General features: G+C 36.5%; 1 protein-coding gene across 1 annotated transcript; it reads left to right on the top strand.

Moving 5' to 3' along the window:
• The first annotated feature begins 18,120 nt into the window (after positions 1-18,120).
• Positions 18,121-22,539, top strand: LOC145097609 (patatin-like protein 1). The gene is made up of 7 exons (XM_079035204.1): positions 18,121-18,373; positions 18,484-18,665; positions 18,771-18,957; positions 19,043-19,189; positions 21,307-21,609; positions 22,108-22,283; positions 22,373-22,539. Exons 1-7 carry the CDS (start codon positions 18,218-18,220, stop codon positions 22,443-22,445), a joined length of 1,224 nt encoding a protein of 407 aa, XP_078891330.1. The 5' UTR covers positions 18,121-18,217; the 3' UTR covers positions 22,446-22,539.
• Positions 22,540-24,419: the final 1,880 nt, after the last annotated feature.

Here is a 24,419-nt window from a genome sequence, read left to right as displayed (position 1 = left end):
TTGTTTTATGATAACGTGTTTGATTATTTTTACTTTGCTTTTGACATGACATAATATTACAGATGTTTTATTAAACTGCTGGTTTTATAATGACGTATTTAAAAATGAAATTTTTGGCCTGTATTTTTTGAATGTTACAACTTGGGGCCTCACATGTAATGTTAAAATCATGACAAAAGGATGATGACAAAAAAGATATACTCGCACCTGAGTCAAACAACACTAAAGCAAGTAGAGAATTCACAAGGAAAGTACTTAACAGGAGTAATATCATAAGAAAACATACAACAACTAATTAGAAATAATAAAGAAACACATATCAGCCACGACGTCTAGTACCTATCAGGCCTCCTCTATTGTCAGCTGCAATATTCTCCCCCAAACCCTTGGAGCCTTGGCATTCCCCTATCGACGACCAGTAATACGTAAAGTAGTAGGAGCAGGAGCCTAAATAGTCCTCGATCCAAGCTGAGCACACTCAGGCATCATATGAACCGTCTGGTTGCAATTGAAGAAAACTAAAAATCCCTTAGGGAAATCCTTCTCTATATGCCCCTCTTTTCCATACATGTAGCAAATATTCCTTAATCGATAGGTTCCCGCATGACCCTTGCCGCACTTAACTGCAAGTGCGGCCCTTCGGGTCTTCAACTCTTAAATTCGTAGGCTTGAATTCCCTAGTCGCCAACTGCGACTGTAATAGCCTCCTCTCTCTCCCCTGAGCCTCCCTTTCATCTCTCACTTGGGTCTCCAGCTTAATCTCCTTCCTCCTGAAATTGGTCTACAGTTCAGCCAATATCCGATACGAGGTGTTTTCCACGAACTCGTGGATATCCTTCCTCAGGATACTCACGGCTCACATGTTCCCGCTGAGATGAAACATGTTTAGGGCTAAATAGGTCCTTCTTATGGAACATCATGATGATCTGAGTCACGATCTCTATCTTCTGCTTGAGAGATAGGAAATACAGGGCTAACTGCTCTCTCTCAAATAATGGTACAGAATTATATCTGAACATCTCAAGTAACCTCTCCCAAGTCACTACATAGAACTCCAAAGGAGAATAGTCAACCATCATAAACTTCCACTAATCCTTCGCTCCCAAGAGAAGTAGGTACAGTGCAAAGTGAACCTTCAGACTCTCCGAATAGGAGTAGGTGTAAAAGCAACACTTAATATCAGAAATCCATCACATCGCATCAAGTATGTCCTTGGTCCCATTAAACACTGGTTCGTTCGTGTTTTTGAACTCCCTGTAGCACAACGAATCACTCCCCCCACCCCGGTCTCGAAACAGCAACGATTGCGGTGGTTGCGTCAGTAGAAGCCTCAGCAACAACATCATAGTGCTCATCAAAAGTCTCAATCAACATGGCCTTAATAGACTAGAACATATTTTGTATGGTCTCTCTGATTGTCGCGGCCACCACGGCAGCAAGGATCCTATGGATCTGATTATTGCTGGCACTCGACCTCTTTAGATCGTTAGAGCCTAAACCTCAGGTAACCACCATACTGAAACACACAAGAAAACAATTAGAATCAGGCTAAAGTGCATACACAAACACTTACACATTGCTATAAGTTATCTAGTACCCTAAGATTCCTTCCATACTCGCATACGGATCCGGTGCTTTCAGTAATACGGGCTTAATACTACCTTCCACACCAACCCATATTTGCCTCAAATCGTCCTCTTAAGACCCTAGTTCACAGGAACTCCATTCCTAAAGGGTATCTATACACTCACCCTAATGGTTCCTCAAAACCACTACTATGCATCTAGGCACTCATCCTATAACACTCCCAAATACAGCTCAACCTCGCAAAGATCTCCACTATTCTCGCCATTTACTTTGTGTATTACAAATGCATATAAAACAAGACTCGATAGAGAGTCGAATAAATGATTCTACCCCAAGTCCCCAACCAAACAAGGAATGAGAAGAAAGGCTAAATCAGGCATACTAATGCTAGAAAATCTTATCCATGTACAATCATGCAACATACACCAAGTAAATAGGTGGTTGATTGTATACACTACTTAATCCAGATAAAGGCATAACAGCTAAGGAAACTCTATCACATACTTACTGAGGTATCCTTAGCATATCAACTAGCATCCAGTTCTATCAGCTCATAAGACAATAGATCGACACTACACATAAAATAAGTAGAGATATTTTGGGAAACTATCGCTCAAACTGTGACAACCCGAAAATTTCTAACTTGCATTCTTCATTTCTTATCAATAATAGACTCGTTTTGCTATCTTGTAGTAACATTTACGGTCTATTGGAGCGTTCTAAACGTGTTATAATCAAGGTTGGAGTGTGGAATGGGTTAACTCAAAGTGTAGGAATCAAAAAGAGGCCAAACACTCCAACACATGTAGTGTGCGGCCACACACATGTGTTTGCGGCCTCACACCCTTCCCAACCGCACACTCCACCTATATATACCACACTTAGTCATTTTTGAACATTTCTTTCACTTCTTCAAGCATAGAACACGAAATCCTCTCAAGTATCATCCATTCTCCTTGAAGATCTTCATAAAAGGTACCAAGAACACCAAGAACACCATCTGGCCGCACACATGGCAGCACACACCATCTGGAAGCACACATGGCCACACACAGGGCCGCACACAAGTGTTGGCAGCACACTAGGCCGCACACCTGGCCGCACACACACATATAGTGTGTATTTTGGCCATACACTCCTTTGTAAAGCCTTACACCCCTTCATACAATCATATATGGTTGTAACACTTCAATATAAGTGTTTACTAGTCCCTAAGGTGGTCCCAATTCATTTATTAGTTGTTCATAACACTAATTAAACTCATATGTGTGCAAATATATGCTAAATAGGATTCGTGTGTGTACTCAAGTCACCACTTGACACTTAGCAATTCATCCAACATTGTCATCAGAACCACTCACTACAGGTGAGTTCATACCCCTTAATAAATGTTTTAAACTGTTTTTAAATGTTTTATGGGGGGATACAAGTAGAATTAAGCTAATTATTATATCAATCACTTGTGATTAATAAGCAGCATTCAAATGATTGGCTACTCATTAGCCGTTTTACCAAACAGTTTCCTTCAAATGTTTTTCATAAACATTTTATATGTTTTAAAACTCCTTAATACACTGTACATTTTACTCTGTATATTACATCTCACACTTATTTACAATTGTGTTTCAAACAAATGTTCTTTATACTAAAATGCTTTATCAAACCCATGCCTTCAAACCGTTTTATAGATTGACATCAAGTCGATCTTTTCTTAAGATAATAAATATGTTCAAAGGTTTTACAAAACTTATTTATGTTTTTATATTATAAATTGCATGCCTCTATATGTATAGTTATACAAGAAATGTTTAAAAGACATAGGAAGGCTATCCACCCTATTTCCTTTTCGCGCTTGAGATGTGATCTGGTGGGATATCGGGTACTCGTCCGAAGGTCGTTTAAATATTAGTTATATAATATATATACACATATAGTCATAAAGGTCCTTCCAGTTCATCCCATGCCCTTGGGTAGCAAGGGTATACATCCATGTCCATACGTACCAGTTAGATTACTAGTAAACTACCATATGGGTAGTTTAGGAAGATACTAGAACTATTACTAGAACACAATATCATACTATGAGTCAGTGCATTCATGAGTCAATACTTACTTCTATGAGAATATATACAACTATACTAGAGAAGAACATATACAACTATACTAGAGAAGAACATATACAACTATACTAAGAGATGAACATATACAACTATACTAGAGAAGAACATATACAACTATACTAGAGAGAGAACATATACAACTATACTAGAAAGAGAACATATACAACGATACTAGAACGAGTACATTACTATACTTGCTAGGTAGAGAGCACGTACAATACTAGCTAGAACATAACAGTACATTACCATACTACTACATAGATATGGTCACATGATCATATTTACATGAGTACACTTACAAGAATTACTAGTACATTTTATATGTATAGATTCTGTTATATAATCCTCATTCTTATCTTTACCTTGTGATTCAATCACATAATCGACGAGATAGACTGGATTTAATATCCTAGTACCCAAGGATACGTTGCGGGACTAACCATTCCTAGAATCTCTGTTAGCTACAGAGGTAAAAGCACATCCACGGATGTCAACGGTTGATACCATTAAAGGTATACTTTTCGGGACTGACTATTCCTATACCCAGCTGTTAGCAACAGAGTTAAATGTACATCTACGGATGTCTTCAGTTAACATCGTTAGTTGCCCTTGTTCTAAAGGGTAATACTAATACAGCTTGGTCTTGGTAGAAGACTACATTCAGAACAGTTAGGTCTTGGTAGAAGACTACATTCAGTACAGTTAGGTCTTGGTAGAAGACTACATTCAGAACAGTTAGGTCTTGGTAGAAGACTACATGCAGAGCAGTTAGGTCTTGGTAGAAGACTACATTGAGAACAGTTAAGTCTTGGTAGAAGACTCCTTTTGTTACTAATAGGAATCATAGGGATTTCTAGGGCTTTTCAAACGTTTACAGTTGTTTTACAAACATTTTCATACCTACAGTTCATTTACATTTTCAATACTTACAATTCGTATACATACAAATACTTACATTTCAAATACATACAAGTATTTTCATACAAATTAAGACACTAAAATACTTATGATCTCACCAGCTTCAAAGCTGATACTCTCTTTCAAAATTACTTCTGTCCTCAGGTCATCATAGACAGGTACCGATGCAAGGACTAGGGAAGATGGAGCTCGTTGAAGACTCATCTTTTATTTTGATTTATGCTTTAGTGTTTATCAAAATTTGACAGAACACACTTGTATAATAATTCTATTATTAATGCAATGGATGATGTTGTTGCTTGTTTACTACTTTACATTGTTGTGATATTCTACATGAAATCCTCTGCCCCAGAACGTTTCTGCTGTTCTTGGTTTTGGGGTGTGACACATTGGTATCAGAGCATTGTTTATAGTGAATTAAGTATATCAACCCATAAAAGATATACTAACTATAAATACCTAAGGGATAAAAAATACTCTGACCAAGAGTTTATACTTTAAATAATAAAATATTTAAGTAAGTATACGTGCCTGCATTCATACTAAAATTAGTTTCACTAGGACAACACAAAAGAATTACGATTGTTGGGCAACGCAAGTGGGCTTAGAGACATATGGTCAAAACTGGGAAGATATAGCCTGATCACCTATATTATCCGAGGGTTGACCAGCATGTGCCTAAGTTTAATTGTGTGGTTGCAACAATGTTAAAATCTTACCAACCCTGCCATAATGAGAACAATAGAACATAACATTAAACTTAAAATACTATAGGACTATTTGGTGTTACTATAAGTACTTTATACTTGAGAACTAAAACGGGATCTTCTTTACTAAGTTGATAGTTGCTAAGTGGATACACTAAGGATATATGTAATTAGGATGTTATAGACTTAGAATCTGTGAAATTTTACTTTACCCCGATTCTGTGTGAATTTGGAGTTAAGGTCACATATTCGAAGGCCTATCCTGTTTCGATTACATATAACTGGTATGCACCTCACAAATAGCGATGTAACTGATAAAGATTTTCTAAATAATTATCTAGATAGTTCATCTAATAATTTTTTCATACCCCAATTCCCACATAGATAACATGGCTGGACTCCATCCCCACGACAACCAGTACCTCCCGAATGAGGTCATTGCTGGTTGGTTTGGAGAAGAACCAGAGAATGATCATCCGATCCCTTTGAATGATCACCATGATGAAAACCTTTCAGACAATGCTAGTTCCGAAGCAGAGGTGGAGAACCTACCCTAGGCAGCTCCCGTTCAAATTCCTAACCCTTGTCCAGCTTTTCATGGCCCGACGCCTCCATGGGTGGAATGTTTGGAAACATGGAGCGAAGGTCAAGATCAACCTATGACGTTTAATGGAGACCGAAGTTTCTACAACGTAAGTGAAGGGAGCACAGCAAACAGAGTCCTACCAATTCTGATCCGTAGAGTGGCCCGAAACGAAATTCAGGGCATGATAGCTCTACAACGTATCGCAGAAGTTGATACAAATGGAGGAATGCATATGCTTCGCACCAGTCGCCTTGAACATGCTCGTGAGAGGTCTGAGAGAGACCATGAGACCCTGCTGCAAACATTAGCTGAAACTCGAGCCGAAGTCATAGAGCTCCGAGTACGCCAGAGGGTGTACGAAAGATACCTTCTCAATATGGAACAACAACTGGCTGAACTGAGAATTCACCAGAGAGATGACCGTCGCCAGGAGTAGATGCTTTACTTTATTTTCTTGGTTAAAAGAAATTTTTTTCTGTCTATGCCCGATGTGGCATTTTCTATGGAACTATCTTGTACTGTAAGTACTTTTGGTTAGGTCCTTTTGCTGTCAAGAACTATCTTCTCTGGATATGATGTAAGACCTTTACAAGGTCATTTTCCCGAATCTTTACGTCATTAATATCAAAGTCATTGGACTATAGTAATTGGAGTCTATCTGATACATGCTTTAGTCAAGTCATTGGACTATAGTAATTTAGCTCCGGAGACATTTCCAAGTCTCTTTTAGTGGTTGGATCCTATTATTCACCAACCCACGATACCTCGGCTTGAACGACAAACGTCTTGAGATCATTCTACGAACTTACTTCCACCCGTTACTAGGACTGCATCATAGGGATGTAGGTCAACCCCTTCATAAACACACCTCCACTCAGTACTAGGACTGCATCATAGGGATGTAGGTCAAATTTTTGAAAACATAATTCTATTCTTTACATAACAGTCGAACTACACCTAGGGTTAACCAGAATCGCTTACAAAATCCTTATCTTTCATGTTACAGAATCATGTCGTCATCCACAAACGATCAGCGGAGCAACGAAACCCCTATCCTCCATATCGACGCCGCTACATTACAAGCTGCAGTAGCAGCTGCTGTGACAACTTTCCTTACACACCTCAACCCAGGCATCACAAGCTAGACTGACAATGGAGTCGAGAGTTTCGATGGTAGTAACAAACCGGGAAACCAACAAACAGTAACAGTCACAGGCTCGCAAGGCCGAAAGACAGAGAACAAGAAACGAAGGCGTCAAGCTCAGAAGGAACGCAAGAAATCCCAAAAACTTGCCATGCAACAGCAACAAGTGGAAACCCCTGCCATTCCCATACCAAGCAGGCCATACGAGGGAAAATTCCCGAAGTGTGATAAGTGTAGTTTCCACCATCATGGGACTTTCCATGAGATGCAATGTTGCAATTGCCTAAAAATAGGACACCATGCTCGTGGCTGTGGAGCACCGGCACGACCCATCACTCAAGTCCCTTTCATCGGGACTAACCCTACACACGAGAGTAGTTATAACGCAGAACGCTTTAGGAAGCAGTTTTCAAAGTGGAGTAACGAGGAAGGCACTCGTGTTCACATAACGCTGGCTAAACACCGCAATCCCGTCACCAATGCAAGTACTAGCTAGTCATGCCACCAATGCGGTGAGATAGGGCACGTCAAGAAGGATTGCCCTATAGCAAAGAACTCTGGCGCAGATGGGAGGATTCTCAGTATCACAGCTGCTGGAGAGCCTACTCCGGAACCCTCGTTAATGTAACTTAGGCATGTTGTTGTAACAGACTTATAAACTATCCAGAACAAGTGCAACTAGAGTCCTACCTTTTGCGAGATCTTGTCTGTATAGGGATTCTCGTGCTGCGTATACTTGTCTTTTGTAGTATATCTTACTCGCAGCAATAGTCTAGTGGTAAATCTGAAGTATTGTAACTCTGTTCATGGTTGCACAGTTGTGTTTTGTCTGTAAACGTCTTATGTTCAAATCTAATGTCTTTAAGTTTCAGTATGATTCCGACATTATCATACGACTCGATTCAATTTGATCCTCACAAAAACAGCTTCATACGTACATCTCTTTCTTCTAGATCACTTTTCCAGCGAAGCCGTCATATCAGAACACCGAAGTACTCATGCCAGGAGCACCTCTTAGTTATTTTCTTTCCGAAGAAATCCCCGAAGTACCACTCATGCAGTACGTCAAGTTCAATCCAAGGATTTATACGATTGATCTATCACTGAGGAATGTATGCATAAGAGTGATATATAATCAAGGTTCTACAGGTTTTGAATTGATGATTCCACTTTAACTTCTTTTTCCCCGATGGGATGTGAGCTTAAAGAAGAATCAGTTATTTGACTACCTTTTCAATCTTAATTATATACGACTCGTATACACGAAATTGTGATTGTGAAACCAGGTATGAATCCTAATATGAACTTCAGGACGGAGAACTGCCTAAGCCTACGAGTAATCACATCTTCATGTGAACAAACTTAGAACCCAGTACGACTCTTGTAAACAGATCGCCCTATAGTCTAAACACCTACGGAGATACCAGAACAGTACAAACAACTTAACGAACTGCACAGCGATAGAATAAGAAGACTAGGCTTCTCACCCAGGAGAACCCCCAGTCTTATTCTCCCAGAGATCGACGGATTGCATCGTATGTGCCTCGGATATCGAGGACTCCGTCAAGATTTTCATTAGAAATCGTTATCTCTGCCTCGCATAGATGAAATGGTTGAGCAAACGCAAGGAAAGAATTACTTTCAGAAATGGGTCTGAGATCCGAATATCACCAATTCGAGTGTAAGGGAAGGATGTCCGAAAGACTATCTTCTGAATTCGATGCGGACACTTCGAGTCCGTAGTGATACCCTTCGGATAGGACCAATACGCCCATAGCTTTCCTGAGCTAAACGAGTAGGGTACGTCTTTCTTACTTGGATCATTTCGTCATTTCTCCATGTCATGACTTACTTATCTACCCTCGTAGTAAGAAGAAAACCCATGGAAACATTTCCTACAGAGGAACTTTTAGCGAAGTTCTCTAGGCACGAGTTTTGAAATTGAAGAGTCAAATTTCTACGACACACTAATAGTAATGTGGGAAATTTTGAGTACTTTTCAATTTGTCAAAACCGTTGAGCATTTGTTGACATCAAAGACACCGATAGTCATTCGCCAAATTCTAGGTCTTTCAGACCTATTGTCATAGTTCATCCAGAACTCCTCGCAAATCAGAGAAACCTTTACGACTTTGACCCAACAAGGGGTGGCCCTTGACTGGGAAGTTAAACGCGAAAAAGAAACCTTGGAGATTCCAAGTGAGAGAGCAAGTTCTTTAGGAAAACTCACTATTAGGAATGGCCTAATGCGCTTCGCTTCACGCGGAATGCTAAATCCAAGTTAGTCAGGACCTTCGTGATTCTTACCAGAATCGGTCCTGTACCTCGCAGACTAAACCTACTCCGCGAACTCGGTAACGTACATTTTACCCTTCGTGTCTCGATCTTGAAACAGTACCTTTCCGTTAGGAATCTCGTAAGCCACTCGAAGAGGTCAAGATTAACGAGATCCTCGCCTTCGTACTAGAACCGTAGTGACCCTCGACCGAGAGATCAAGCGGACGAAGCAACGCTACCACTCGTTAGTGAAGGTTCGTTGGGATACCAACCAAGAACCCGATTTCACTTAGGAGCGCTAGAACCAATCGATTAGGAAGTTTCCTCCTCATGACTCGATCATTCGTACCTACTTCCTTGTCTAAATTCTATTTTTGGGACGAAATTCCCTTTAACGGGGGGATGATGTGACAACCCGGAAATTTCTAACTTGCATTCTTCATTTCTTATCAATAATAGACTCGTTTTGCTATCTTGTAGTACCAATTAGGGTCTATTGGAGCGTTCTAAACGTGTTATAATCAAGGTTGGAGTGTGGAAATGGGTTAACTCAAAGTGTAGGAATCAAAAAGAGGCCAAACACTCCAACACATGGAGTGTGCGGCCACACACTTGAGTGTGCGGCCACACACATGTGTTTGCGGCCTCACACCCTTCCCAACCGCACACTACACCTATATATACCACACTTAGTCATTTTTGAACATTTCTTTCACTTCTTCAAGCATAGAACACGAAATCCTCTCAAGTATCATCCATTCTCCTTGAAGATCTTCATAAAAGGTACCATGAACACCATCTGGCCGCACACATGGCAGCACACACCATCTGGCAGCAGACATGGCCGCACACAGGGCCGCACACAAGTGCTGGCAGCACACTAGGCCGCACACACACATATAGTGTGTATTTTGGCCATACACTCCTTTGTAAAGCCTTATACCCCTTCATACAATCATATATGGTTGTAACACTTCAATATAAGTGTTTACTAGTCCCTAAGGTGGTCCCAATTCATTTATTAGTTGTTCATAACACTAATTATACTCATATGTGTGCAAATATATGCTAAATAGGATTCGCGTGTGTACTCAAGTCACCACTTGACACTTAGCAATTCATCCAACATTGTCATCTGAACCACTCACTACAGGTGAGTTCATACCCCTCAATCAATGTTTTATGGGGGGATACAAGTAGAATTAAGCTAATTATTATATCAATCACATGTGATTAATAAACAGCATTCAAATGATTGGCTACTCATCAGCCGTTTTACAAAACAATTTCCTTCAAATGTTTTTCATAAACATTTTATATGTTTTACTCTGTATATTACATCTCAAACTTATTTACAATTGTGTTTCAAACAAATGTTCTTTATACTAAAATGCTTTATCAAACCCATGCCTTCAAACCGTTTTATAGATTGACATCAAGTCGATCTTTTCTTAAGATAATAACTATATTTAAAGGTTTTACAAAACTTATTTATGTTTTTATATTATAAATTGCATGCCTCTATATGTATAGTTATATAAGAAATGTTTAAAAGACTTAGGAAGGCTATCCACCCTATTTCCTTTTCGCGCTTGAGATGTGGTCTGGTGGGATATCGGGTACTCGTCCGAAGGTCGTTTAAATACTAGTTATATAACATATATACATATATAGTCATAAAGGTCCTTCCAGTTCATCCCATGCCCTTGGGTAGCAAGGGTATACATCCATGTCTATACGTACCGGTTAGATTACTAGTAAACTACCATATGGGTAGTTTAGGAAGATACTAGAACTATTACTAGAACACAATATCATACTATGAGTCAGTGCATTCATGAGTCAATACTTACTTCTATGAGAATATATACAACTATAATAGAGAAGAACATATACAACTATACTAGAGAAGAACATATACAACTATACTAAGAGAAGAACATATACAACTATACTAGAGAAGAACATATACAACTATACTAGAGAGAGAACATATACAACTATACAAGAAAGAGAACATATACAACGATACTAGAACGAGTACATTACTATACTTGCTAGTTAGAGAGCACGTACAATACTAGCTAGAACATTACAGTACATTACCATACTACTACATAGATATAGTCACATGATCATATTTACATGAGTACACTTACAAGAATTACTAGTACATTTTATATGTATAGATTCTGTTATATAATCCTCATTCTTATTTTTTACCTTGTTATTCAATCACATAATCGACGAGATAGATTGGATTTAATATCCTAGTACCCAAGGATACGTTGCGGGACTGACCATTCCTAGAATCTCTGTTAGCTACATAGGTAAAAGCACATCCACGGATGTCAACGGTTGATACCATTACAGGTATACTTTTGGGGACTGACTATTCCTATACCCAACTGTTAGCAACAGAGGTAAATGTACATCTACGGATGTCTTCAGTTAACATCGTTAGTTTCCCTTGTTCCAAAGGGTAATACTAATACGGCTTGGTCTTGGTAGAAGACTACATTCAGTACAGTTAGGTCTTGGTAGAAGACTACATTCAAAACAGTTAGGTCTTGGTAGAAGACTACATGTAGAGCAGTTAGGTCTAGGTAGAAGACTACATTGAGAATAGTTAAGTCTTGGTAGAAGACTCTTTTTGTTACTAATAGGAATCATAGGGATTTCTAGGGCTTTTCAAACGTTTACAGTTGTTTTACAAACATTTTCATACCTACAGTTCATTTACATTTTCAATACTTACAATTCGTATACATACAAATACTTACATTTCAAATACATACAAGTATTTTCATACAAATTAAGACACTAAAATACTTATGATCTCACCAACTTCAAAGCTGATACTCTCTTTCTAAATTACTTCTGTCCTCAGGTCATCATAGACATGTACCGATGCAAGGACTAGGGAAGATGGAGCTCGTTGAAGACTCATCTTTCATTTTGATTTATGCTTTAGTGTTTATCGAAATTTGACAGAACACACTTGTATAATAATTCTATTATTAATGCAATGGATGATGTTGTTGCTTGTTTACTACTTTACATTGTTGTGATACTGTACATGAAGTCCTCCGCCCCAGAACATTTCCGTCGTTCTTGGTTTTGGGGTGTGACACAAACTCTGGTTAATTGTACACACTACTTCATAGCTTTTCTCCTTTGAAATTATTTGCTTCTTTTTGAAAAGTTTTTATGGAAATCCTTAGATCCTTAGTTTGAGTTTGAAATCCCACAAGTGTTTAGCCAAATCCCTTAAACTAGGGTTTAGATACCAATTTGTAACATCCAAATTTCCAAACCAAATTTGTCGTTTTTAAATTCATATAAAAAAATTATTCATAAAACCCACCTCAACAAAATCACAAATGTCAAATACAGATCATCATCAAATACAGATCATCATCAAAATATCATAGTGTCCCAAAATATGAAGAATCATAACCTGCAGGTGAATGTGTAGAATCAATCCTTCGCCTTCCCATGATCCTCAAAAGTACCTGAAATATATTTAATCAATAACTGTAAACATGAACCTCAGTGAGTTCCCCAAAATACCATATAAAATATATCACATAATAAATAGCTATGGGTATCAACAACCCTGGAGACTACCCGAAGTCTTAGTGGGCAAACAACATGCTTTGTAGATTATCAGCAACCCTGGAGACTACCCGAAGTCTCACCACACATAGTAACACATATCACAGAAATAGCACACAGACCCATCTTTTCATCACACATATAATATATTTTTACCACACAGGTAAGAATAGTGAGGAGACTCACCTTGAACAGATGACCGATAAAACTCACAGCCAAACTGCAGAAAATAGACTCTGCTGATTAATTACACCAATTAACCCTAATTAATAATTTTTGTAATTTTCCATACTCCACTAGTCCCAAGCCAAGTCTAATCCATGTTTAGAGAAAAAGACCATTTTCCTCTTCCAAATCCAAAAACCCTCACAAATCCACCTAAGCTACAATTGATCAAAAAGTCAATGAAAGTCAATGGTCAAATTATGACCATTACACGCAGCGTACTCATCTCTACGTTAGGCGTATCTCGAAAGGCAGGAACATATTGGGTTTGCAACTGGCTATGTCGGGCATTGGAAAAATTATGCATTGAGTACCTGGCTTATCCCAGGACTTAATATTTAAGGTCTTAATGGCACTTTATCCATTGCTCATCTAATTCTAAAATTTATCCTAATCCATAAAGTCTCTAACTTTATGCGTTTACAAGGCTAAAGAGAGCTTAACCACAAAAACCTAACATTTCACTTTACCAAACGCTCCATAACTCATGCATTGAAGCAAGGAAAGGGCTAAGCTAGCAATTTTATGACTCTATGCACCCTAAAACATCTGAAAGGATAACTCCAATGCTCTAGAGTATTCCATACTCACAAAGACCAAGGTTTTGGGAAAAAAATGAACATAAATCGAAGCATAAACAAGATCTAGCAAAAGAAGCTCCAATGTATGAAGTTTATACCTTCAAACAATGAATAAAGAGATGTAGATTTTAGATCAAAATCTTGACTGCACCACCACTTCTTGAATGATCTTCCTTCACTATCAAGAACATTCAAAAATCACCCAAAAGATTCAAATCTTACTTACAAGGGCTAGGGTTTCGATTTTAGGGTTTAAAGGAATGGAGGCTGGTCATAAGAATATCCAAGGGGGAATAAGATGCTTAAATATAGGATGCAACCTTAAAATTGTAGGGCTTAAGGGCATCACAAGTACGCCCGGCGTACTCACGTGTACACCCAGCGTACTCGACCTCTGTCGCGATCCACTTAGTGCTTCGTGTGAGGAGTAGATTTGTCACATAATTTCATTTTTATGTTAATAGTGGAAATACCTGGAAATGGGTGTTACACCCTAGGTTCATATTATGGATTGCAACTGTTGTCACATCGTAACACTCTATATGCCACGTCATGACAATCATCTTGGATACGCGATCTTAATTTTTATGCCATGTTATGACACCCTTCGTGCCATGTCGTGGCATATAATTTTCCTCAAAAACCAAGTCTTTGACTCCTTTATACGTATAGCTCTAACAATATTTGAGCAGTATAACAGCCATATATCGAACGGAATCTAGGTTTTCACAAAATGAAAACCAACAATACCAAATATACGAACAAGCCTAAATAAATGTTTAGTTATTGTTTTTAAAAAATCAAAAACTATTTAGCATATTATAAACTATATAATCTTAATGATTTAATCATTCGAAATCATAGTCTATAATATATAACATTTATTTTACTAATAAACATCAAACTAAAGTATACGATTTGAACGAAAACTATTGTGTTACATTTTTAATAATTAGTTTTATCAACGACATATAACAAGTTTTATAAAAACATTTACATAGTAAATCAAACGTTTATATAAAATCATAACAAGTATTTGCATTTATTCTCCCCCGAAAGCGTTCAAATTTTAAAATGGGATCGTGAAAATCACTTTCGTTGCCCGCTTTATCGTTGTGTTGTTCGGATCGGAAACTGATACTCAAACCACAACTTTGTATTTCTAAAATGTGACTTCGTTTTCACAAAACGACACGCCAGGGTAATAGCTCAGGGAATAGTGATTCGGAAAAACAATTCAGATTCACTAAAAAATATTTCGACTCGAAAACTGAGATTCGAGTTGCGACTCGAGATTACATGAACGGCACCTCATTTTCAGAAAATGACACTCTAAGGATGCAGATTAGGCCAAAGTAAGTTGGAAAAACTATACAAATTCGCCAGAAAACTGCCTGGAGGCCAACTGGAAATTTTTCAAAATTCTACCGTTGAATAAAAAGATGGTCGGAAAATGGTTTTCCAATGGCGGATTGAGGTGGGGACAACTAGCACAGATCAAGGATGAGGAAAAGAGCCTGCTTGTTGATTTTGGTGGCTGTTGGTAGTGGTCAACGGTAGCAGCTGGCGGCGGACGACGATATTGCGATGGTTCTTAATTGTAGGAGTTTATTTTTGTTGGATCATTGACGTTCGAAGGTATGGGAGCTATTGGAGAGTTTTTCGGAGTAGTTGGGTAGCTGAACAAAGCCTTGGTAGTACTCCGGTGGCGGCCTAAGGTGGCGACACGTTGGTGGAGCGGTGGTGGAGTGGTGGAACTCTAGAAAGAAAGTGGGAGAGAGAATGGAGTAGGGAGAGATGGAGGATATCACCTCCTATTTATAGGTATCAAGAAACCATGAGAGTTTGACACTTTTCACTATCACAATGAGCCAAATTTATTCATTATGAACATGAGATGTGTCGCGTTCTCAAACCACGTGTCAAATGTCGACGAAGAACTATCGCGTTCTTATTTTCCGAGTATGCCAGTCAGATCTTGATTCCAATATGTGATAGAAATTTCCAAAGGAATGATGTAACTATGCTAAAAAAAGCATTTAGAGTTATTATTTAGTTATAATTATAGTTCTCTCATTTCGACTGATTTCGTAAAACAACTAGAACTTTGCGCTAAAAATATTCCGATGATGGGATCAAATAATAAGGTATAGTCTAAGTCCAAAAACATTCTCAGAAATACTTTACGAGATGCATAGCTAACACAATGAATCACTTCAACGTTTATTTACGGAAAACTAAGTTATATAAGTTATTTGTTTTCTCAAAAAGGGTGTAACATTCACGAACGATCTCCATTTTCGACGTTCTTTATATCCATGGAATCGTATTCTTAGACAGTATATGTTTGAATTATTATTTTTCATATGTATACCTAACACATAAATCTTATTTTCAATGCATTAATTAAATACTAATATACTATGAATAGTGTTTTGTTTGTTAACGAGCAACATTCATCGGAGACAAAAAGGATATTTTGTATGCAAGTCTAAGTATGAAAACTTTATTTGCAAGAAGATGATGGAATACAATACATTAGGTATATTACAAAGAGTGTTCACGATGACCGAGACCGGTGAACAATGACCTAATTTTCTCGTTTGTTACATATTCCATGGAAGGGTGTTAGAGGGTGTTGAAAGTGTTGATTGTTAGGAAGGGATATAGTTCGATGCATCGATAATTTGCCTCTCTATTAATAATTAGGGAGTGTAGAGCCGAGTTAACATTCATAGGGTAGAGGTTTGTTCCATAAAAGTCTTGTTAACTTTCTGGGTGTAGTATGAAACAATAATGGAGGTGCTGGACTTGGTTAAAGTAAGATAGTTATGGGGAAACTATTCCTTCGATTTTTCATGTTCTGTAAGGGCCTTTCAGAAGAAAAAAAAAGGGGAGGGGGCGGGGTGGGGGTGGGTGGTATTTTGGTTGTTTGGGATCGTGAGATGCTATGAAGGGAGTGTGTGACTATTTAGGATTGGTTGGTTGTTGTTCAAGTTGTCTAGGTTCCAACTCAGGTGGAGGCGTTGATGTGTCGACTCTGATTGCCCCATAATATTTAAGTGACAAGCGCTCTCTTTCGTTGTCTATTCTCGAGTTTATCACTTTTGTTGAAAGAGTAATTGTTATAATGAGATACTTTAATGAGGTTCGGAATGCTAGTGAGAGGCTAGACTCTCGGTTCTTTGCTACCTCAAACTCTTACTTTAATTTATTCCGTTCAATTAATTGAGGATTTGGAGATTATCGATATGCATATAAAGGGGCCTAGGTTCACTTGAAGTCACTCGTCGGCTTCTAAATTTAGTAAATCGACTAATTCCTCGTCTCTAAGGTTTTTTGTTGCGTTCCTCGTATGACGGGTTTTATTCTTGAGAAGAAGGCCCAAGATGATTGGCTTGTTCATTTAAGTTCATTTAGCACCTTAACAAACATACTTACATAAACACGAACAATGTAATTTGCTAAACGAACAAACAAAAAGAAAAAATTTCCTTTGTTTATGTGTTTCTTCATTTGTCCTTTTAACTTAAACAAACAAAAATGAACAAACTTTGTTCATGTTCGATCGATTCGATACAACCATACATATCTATTAAATTTTCAACGACCAATACATTATGAACTAATTGAAGATTTTTATCTTAAGGTTTATATTTTTGTAGTAGATTACTTAACGTATTACCAAAGAAATTCAGACTTCTAACAAATCTTGAATTCTTTATACTTAGAAGATTTATACGCAAGCAATCCAAAACGAAACCAGTCTTCTGACTGTAATAGGAGGCTGCTTTTAATTGCAAATAAAGAAACTAAAAGAATTTGCGGATGAACATTCTTTCTGCAAAGTTGACTTCGAGATTTTCAGGACAATAAGTTAATTATTGTTTATTTTGTAACAAATATTTGTGAATTGTGAGCATGAATCAATCCTCGAGCAATATTTTTTGTAAATATTTCAAGTTTTCCCTCTCCTATTTAAATAATTGTAAAATTACAAAGAGATTTAATTAAAACTTGATAAAAGTCAACTATATAAGAAACAGTCAAATGTGTTCTTACTTCTTTTTGTTTGCACTCTATTTGCATTTCTTCGTCTTTAAATTACTATGATTAATTTAATACATGTTTTAAGATATTTATCTAGTAACAAAAACTCTAAAAAAACCGTATATATATTGCAAGCAATATTATAGATATTTAAACCTTCAATTTTTATATAACTAAAAAAAATCTTTGAACTTTATAAAAATACTTAGAGATTAATTACTGGTGTTCCTTAACGTGTAAATATCAAATTAGATATTATATATGTTGTAGCACAAGTGATCATGTCCTATCCATTATTAACAAAGGGCATTTGAATGTACAAATAGATTGACTAACAACTCTCACACATAAATACTACCTCTAAGTTCGTCTAATCATTGTAGTGTTTGTATTACGATTACAAGATGACAACCGAAATCACAACAACAACAACAACAACCTCCATTAGAAACCGGCCTCCAAATACTGGAAATCTCATAACTGTTCTTTCTATCGATGGCGGAGGCATCAGAGGTATCATCCCTGGTGTCATTCTCGAGTATCTCGAATTACAGCTTCAGGTATATATACATAACTCCCACTTACATATTCAATTACTCATGGGAATTATATACTTTTAGACATGTTTTTTTGGACTTAATCAATTAATAACATGTATATCTACATTCAGGACTTAGACGGAGATGAAGCAAGATTAGTGGATTACTTTGACGTCATTGCTGGAACAAGCACAGGTGCTCTAATAGCAGTTATGCTAACGGCTCCAGACGAAAACAACAAACCTTTTTATGCTGCTAAAGACATCGTTCCATTTTATCTTGAAAATACCCCGAAGATTTTCAAACAAATCGGGTAACATCATGTATCATGTTACGTGTACATGCATACGTCTATGATCGTATGATCACTCTCTAAACGACTTTTTAAAACTGTGTATGTTTTTTTTGGTAAATTTAGAGGGCCATTTGCTGGGATTATAAAGCTGTTGAAGGCGTTGGTAGGGCCAAAGTACAATGGAAAGTATCTTAAAACCCTCCTAACAGGCTTACTAGGAACCACGAAGCTGAGTCAGACATTGACTAACGTTGTCATACCTACTTTTGACATAAGGGATATGCAACCTGTGGTGTTTAGTTCATATCAGGTTTGTGTTTTTGCTAAATCGCTTAATATAATCGATTATGATGAGGTTTATTAACTTGAGAGTTATTACGAATGGTGATTTGAAGGTGCCAAGAGAGCCTACCACAGATGCGCTATTATCAGATATTTGCATGGGTACGTCTGCAGCACCGACGTATCTCCCTGCCCATTACTTTCAGAACGGTGATCATGAGTTTAACCTTATTGATGGTGGAGTTGCGGCTAATAACCCGGTAATTACAAATTAACTACAACTATTTTCCATGCATCATGCTTAATAGAGATACCACCGGACAGGTTTCTGAACTGTGGTCAGGTGATCAAAGCATGGTTATGGGGGTTTGAAGAAAACCTCGACCGATCTGAGGTTTGGAAAGATGCATGATCTAGTCTAGATCGGTCCGTAAGTTCATAAGCATGGTCATTTGATTTTTTTTTTCAAATGAATATTATGCAGAAAAGATTGTAACCAAAGGGCAATGTTTTAAAAACTGAGTTTTTAATTGAAACGGTATGATGGTTGATTCTCAGTTCAGCTAGTTCACCCGTTGGATCAACCTAGCTTTCAAAATTTTCATGCATTTTTTTTCTTGCATGCATATACACATAAATCTAAATACATAAAAGTAAAAAAAACATAATGTATAATATTAAAACATAATATAGTTTTAGATGAATACATATACATCATACAAAAAAAATAAAAAAATAAAAAAATAATTTATAGCATTTATCATTTTTTTTGTTACAAAACCACAACAAAAGTTAGAGAAAAACTTATTAAAGATCTAATACAAAGGAGTTTTGCCATTTTGAGTGTCTATAAATTTGGTCAATATGACCATTAGATATGAAGTCAAATTTGTCCATCTGATTATCTCATATTTAAAAGGTTCTCGTATTCACTTTCTAGAATCACAAATAATGAATATGCAACTGATTATCAAACAAAAGATATATACAACTAAAAGTGATGTCTAAATAGATATGAAAAAGAAGACCAATTAAAGTTTGTATGCAAATTATGTCATTTACATGTCTTTTTATTTAATTTAGCCAGTTAACCGGATTTTGTGAAAACCCGTCGGTGTTCTGGTTCAAAAATAGACACAAAATAAATACTAGTTAAATCGCTTCTTACCTCGGTCTCAATGCAACCAGCTGATTCGATCCGCTTTTAAGAACATTACTTTGGAAGTTTTGAAATGATTTGGCTTTTGGAAATATGTCATGTCTTAAGGAGTTCATTATTGATTTCATTTTACATTATGCTTTTGTGGTTTTTTAGCATAAATCAAAAATCACATATGTTATCAACTTGGTGGTTACAAAACCCTTTACTTTTCTTATAATGTTCTTTTTCTTCTAGCTCTTACTTTGAACAAAAATAGTGCCCTTAAAAAAAAGAACATTGTCAAAGGGAGAACTTAAATATTTTTAAATTACAAATTATAAATAACACTATAGTTAAATTAATATGTGTATAAGTTTTCTAATATGCAACGTTTATATTAATTATTAGAAGTTGACAGAATTTTGGAATATTTAAAACCAATAACAAAATTAACTAGGTATAACATAAGGAATATTTCAAAAAATTTAAACAAACGATTTTAAATTAAAAATCATTAAAATAACTAAAATCACAATAAAAGCTATATTAACATTTAAGAATATAAAAATATTTATAGAAAATTAAGAAATTCACAAAGATTCTCAAACTTTGAAAACGAATCAATCTGCCTAATGATTTTTTCAATTTCGTCTTCTCAGAGCCTTGAACGTTATTTGCTCTCGTAATAGTTATAGAATTCAATTATTGATAGTTTATATTAGTAGTGCTGTATTATATTGGCTATAAAAAGTCAAAGACGATGGTGCGGCTCTAATTATCTAAAGTCTAGCTTGTTCTACTATATCCATTACTGGTACCCAAATGCAAGTAAAGTTTGCAGCCACTAGCTTAAGAGCACATTACTCTAGGAACCGAGTTATACACCCTAAAATGCAAGTAAAGTTTGTAGTAAATAAGGATTTGGTGCTTGATTCCCCTTTTTTGGGACACAAGCAAGGTTAAGAGGAAAAAACTGATCTATTAATATTTTGGACGTGACGGAGTTTAAACTCGAACTACTTGTATCGAATTTTACATTTCAATCACTATGTTCCCATCTAGAAAAATTACTACTCTATATTTCTTGCAAAAAGAAAAACAATTTTCCTAAATCGGCGGAAAATTTATTAATGCTAGAAAGTAGCTAAACCGTAAAAATACAACAAATAATTGGTGTACAAGTGTATATTATTAGTTCCTGAAAGGTATCTAAACATTTTTTTCTGGATTGGGCAGTCATTGGTTGCCATAGGGGAAGTGACAAGGCAAGTTATGAAAGAAGATCCAAATTTTATCCCAATCTCACCTCTCGATTATGGGAGATATCTCGTGATATCGTTAGGGACTGGAACCGAGAAGCAAGCACCTAAATACGATGCGAAAACGGCTGCAAAATGGGGTGTGCTTGGGTGGATGGTCAATAACGGTTCGGCTCCATTGATAGATTCTTTCCAGCAAGCGAGTGCCGATTTGGTCGTTTTTCATAACAATGTTGTCTTTGAAGCCCTCAATTCCACTGATAGTTATCTCCGAATTCAGGTATGGTTCGCTCATTTTCAACATGTACTGAATTGTTATGCATTACAACTTGACAATGCACATCAAAGAGACCTTTAAATATTGGGTTAATCTCATAAAAGAGTAACAACCTATTTGTCTTTTAAAAACAGTATTATTCGAAAAAAAAAAGGCATCAATAAATAGGTAACAATGATATGATGGTATTTAGTGAATACAAAGTTTCAATTGCTTACTTTCTATAGCATTTTTTAAAACATTTGTGTTATATAACAAATAGATCGTTACAAGTTTATGAAGTTAAGCTTTAAATATTTGTAGCTTTATTATAACAGCTTGTCGGTAAAAAAGGTTCCCTAATCATAAAAATGCATTAATTTGTGTACTTTGACAATATATATGGACATCCGTTGATGAGTTGTACCATTAAAAGTCGATAAGAATATTATACTCCAAGCATTAAAAGTTGTATGAATTTAAGGATTCAAGTTTTTGTATGCTCCTATTGCAAAAAACTAGGATGAAACATTGACCGGAGACTTGGCTTCGGTGGATGTTGCGACAACTCAAAATTTGAACAATTTGGTCGATGTTGGCAAAGGTTTGCTAGATAAGCCAGTTTCTCGGGTGAATTCCGATACAGGGGTATTCGAAGTGCTCCCGGATGGTGGTACAAACCGTGAAGCATTGAAAAAGTACAACTCCAACTCCATTACCAAATTATAATAGCTACCTTTCGATATGGTATTCTTTCTTGATGCATGTTTTCTTTTTATGAAACCAGGCTTGCTAAACAGCTCTCGGATGAACGAAAACTAAGGGAGGCAAATTGTACAGCACAGGAAGTGCTTGAGTGATGTTTATTCGATAATTTTATGAAATTATTCAAATCTGGAAAAGGTCGTAAATTTGTAATAAATATTTGTTAAATTTAATTGTTATTTGTTTTAACTGGTTATCTATATGTATTTATGTTATTGTACTAGTTTGTATATTGATCATAATGATGTTGTTGATCAATATAATATTTTTTTATAAAAAAGTGTAGTGTGTATTTATTGGGCAATTTTAATAAGGAAGTTTTCAATCCATTACTATTATTTATGGCTTTATGAGTGTAATCCGAGTTATAGGTTCTTTCGTTTCTCGCTTTCTGTACATTTGAAATCGTTTCATAACAAATATCCACCAACAACTTTCTCTTCTTTGGGTAATTTCTCCAGGGGGCGGCAAACTCCAACACCTCACTAGTTTTATCAAAATTAGGCACTGATGTACCACACAATCAAAAAATCCACTCTCAAGTGACTCTAGCGAATGAACATCCACATAGTAGGTGATGAGTTGATTCATCTTCCATGTTACATTCTCGGCAAGCCACTAAAGTTATATTAATGCCACGATATTTGAGAGCCAAGGCGGATGGCATGCGGTTTTGAATATGTAATATCTCTTATTTTCCAGAACCAAAAAAATAAAAACTATATATAATAATAATAACAATAATAATAAATCTTTACGCTTTGATAAACAATAACATCTTTTTTTTGCCGAAAATCTTAGTATAATAAAACATTTTGCAGAAAATATTTCGCATAATTAAAAAAATCTTTGAATAAAGATGTTGTTTCAAGATGCAAAAATCTAAAGATGTCATAATTAATACACAACATAGCTACAGCATAAAGACCTACGATCTTGAACACTATTGCAGGTCTTCTCTTTAATCTCCCAGCATCCTATTCAACTCTCTAATAGTTTTCATATCGTTACATGTGATGCATGTAAATGGAGTGGTCAAGTTGCAAAACTTGGTAAGACACATAACTTAATATCGTACCCGGCTTAAACCAAAACTTAATTTTTAAGGTCTTAATGGCACTTTACCCAATGCTCATCTAATTCTAAAATATATATCCTAATCCGTAAAGTCTCTAACTTTATGCATTTACAAGGCTAAAGAGAGCTTAATCCCAAAAACCTAACATTTTACTCCACCAAACGCTCCATAACTCATGCATTGAAGTAGGGAAAGGGCTAAGCTATCAATTTTATGACTCTATGCACCCTAAAACATCTGAAAGGATAACTCCAATGCTCTGGAGTATTCCATACTCACAAAGACCAAGGTTTCGGGAAAAAAAATAACATAAATATAAGCTTAAACAAGATTTAGCAAAAGAAACTCCAAGGTATGAACTTTATACCTTCAAACGATAAACAAAAAGATGTAGATTTTCAATCCAAAAGCTTGACTACACCACCACTTCTTAAATGACCTTCCTTCCCTACCATGAACATTCAAAAATCACTCAAAAGATTCAAATCTTACTCACAAGGGTTGGGGCTTCGATTTTAGGGTTTAGAGGAATGGAGGTTGGTCATAAGAATATCCAAGGGGGAATAAGATGCCTAAATATGGAATACAACCCTAAAATTATAGGCTTTATGGGCATCACATGTACGCCCGACGTACTCATGTATACACCCAGCGTACTCGAACTCCATCGCGATCCACTTAGTGCTTCGTGTGAGGATTAGATTTGTCAAATAATTTCATTTTTAAGTTAATAGTGGAAAAACCTGGAAATGGGTGTTACACCCTAGGGTCATATTATGGACTGCAATAGTTGTCACGCCGTAACACTCTATATGCCACGTCATGACAATCATCTCGGATACACGATCTTAATTGTTATGTCATGTTGTGACACCCTTCATGCCATGTCATGGCATATGATTTTCCTCAAAAACCAAGCCTTTGACTCCTTTATACCATCTAATGATCCAATTTGGGAAACAGGTGTTACAAAAGACTTAACCATGCATAT

Source organism: Lactuca serriola, chromosome 4 (assembly GCF_051521515.1).
Source record: "Lactuca serriola cultivar US96UC23 chromosome 4, Lser_US96UC23_V15, whole genome shotgun sequence".
Lineage (NCBI taxonomy): Eukaryota > Viridiplantae > Streptophyta > Magnoliopsida > Asterales > Asteraceae > Lactuca > Lactuca serriola.
This window is presented reverse-complemented; position numbering and strand designations above follow the sequence as displayed.

What these genes read in the sequence shown, in the direction of transcription:
- LOC145097609 (XM_079035204.1), top strand. Translation starts at nt 18,218, where the DNA reads ATGACAACCGAAATCACAACAACAACAACAACAACCTCCATTAGAAAC. An exon ending in TGGTGTTTAGTTCATATCAG is followed by an intron (nt 18,958 to 19,042) that starts GTTTGTGTTTTT and finishes GGTGATTTGAAG; the next exon opens with GTGCCAAGAGAGCCTACCAC. An exon ending in AACCGTGAAGCATTGAAAAA is followed by an intron (nt 22,284 to 22,372) that starts GTACAACTCCAA and finishes TTATGAAACCAG; the next exon opens with GCTTGCTAAACAGCTCTCGG.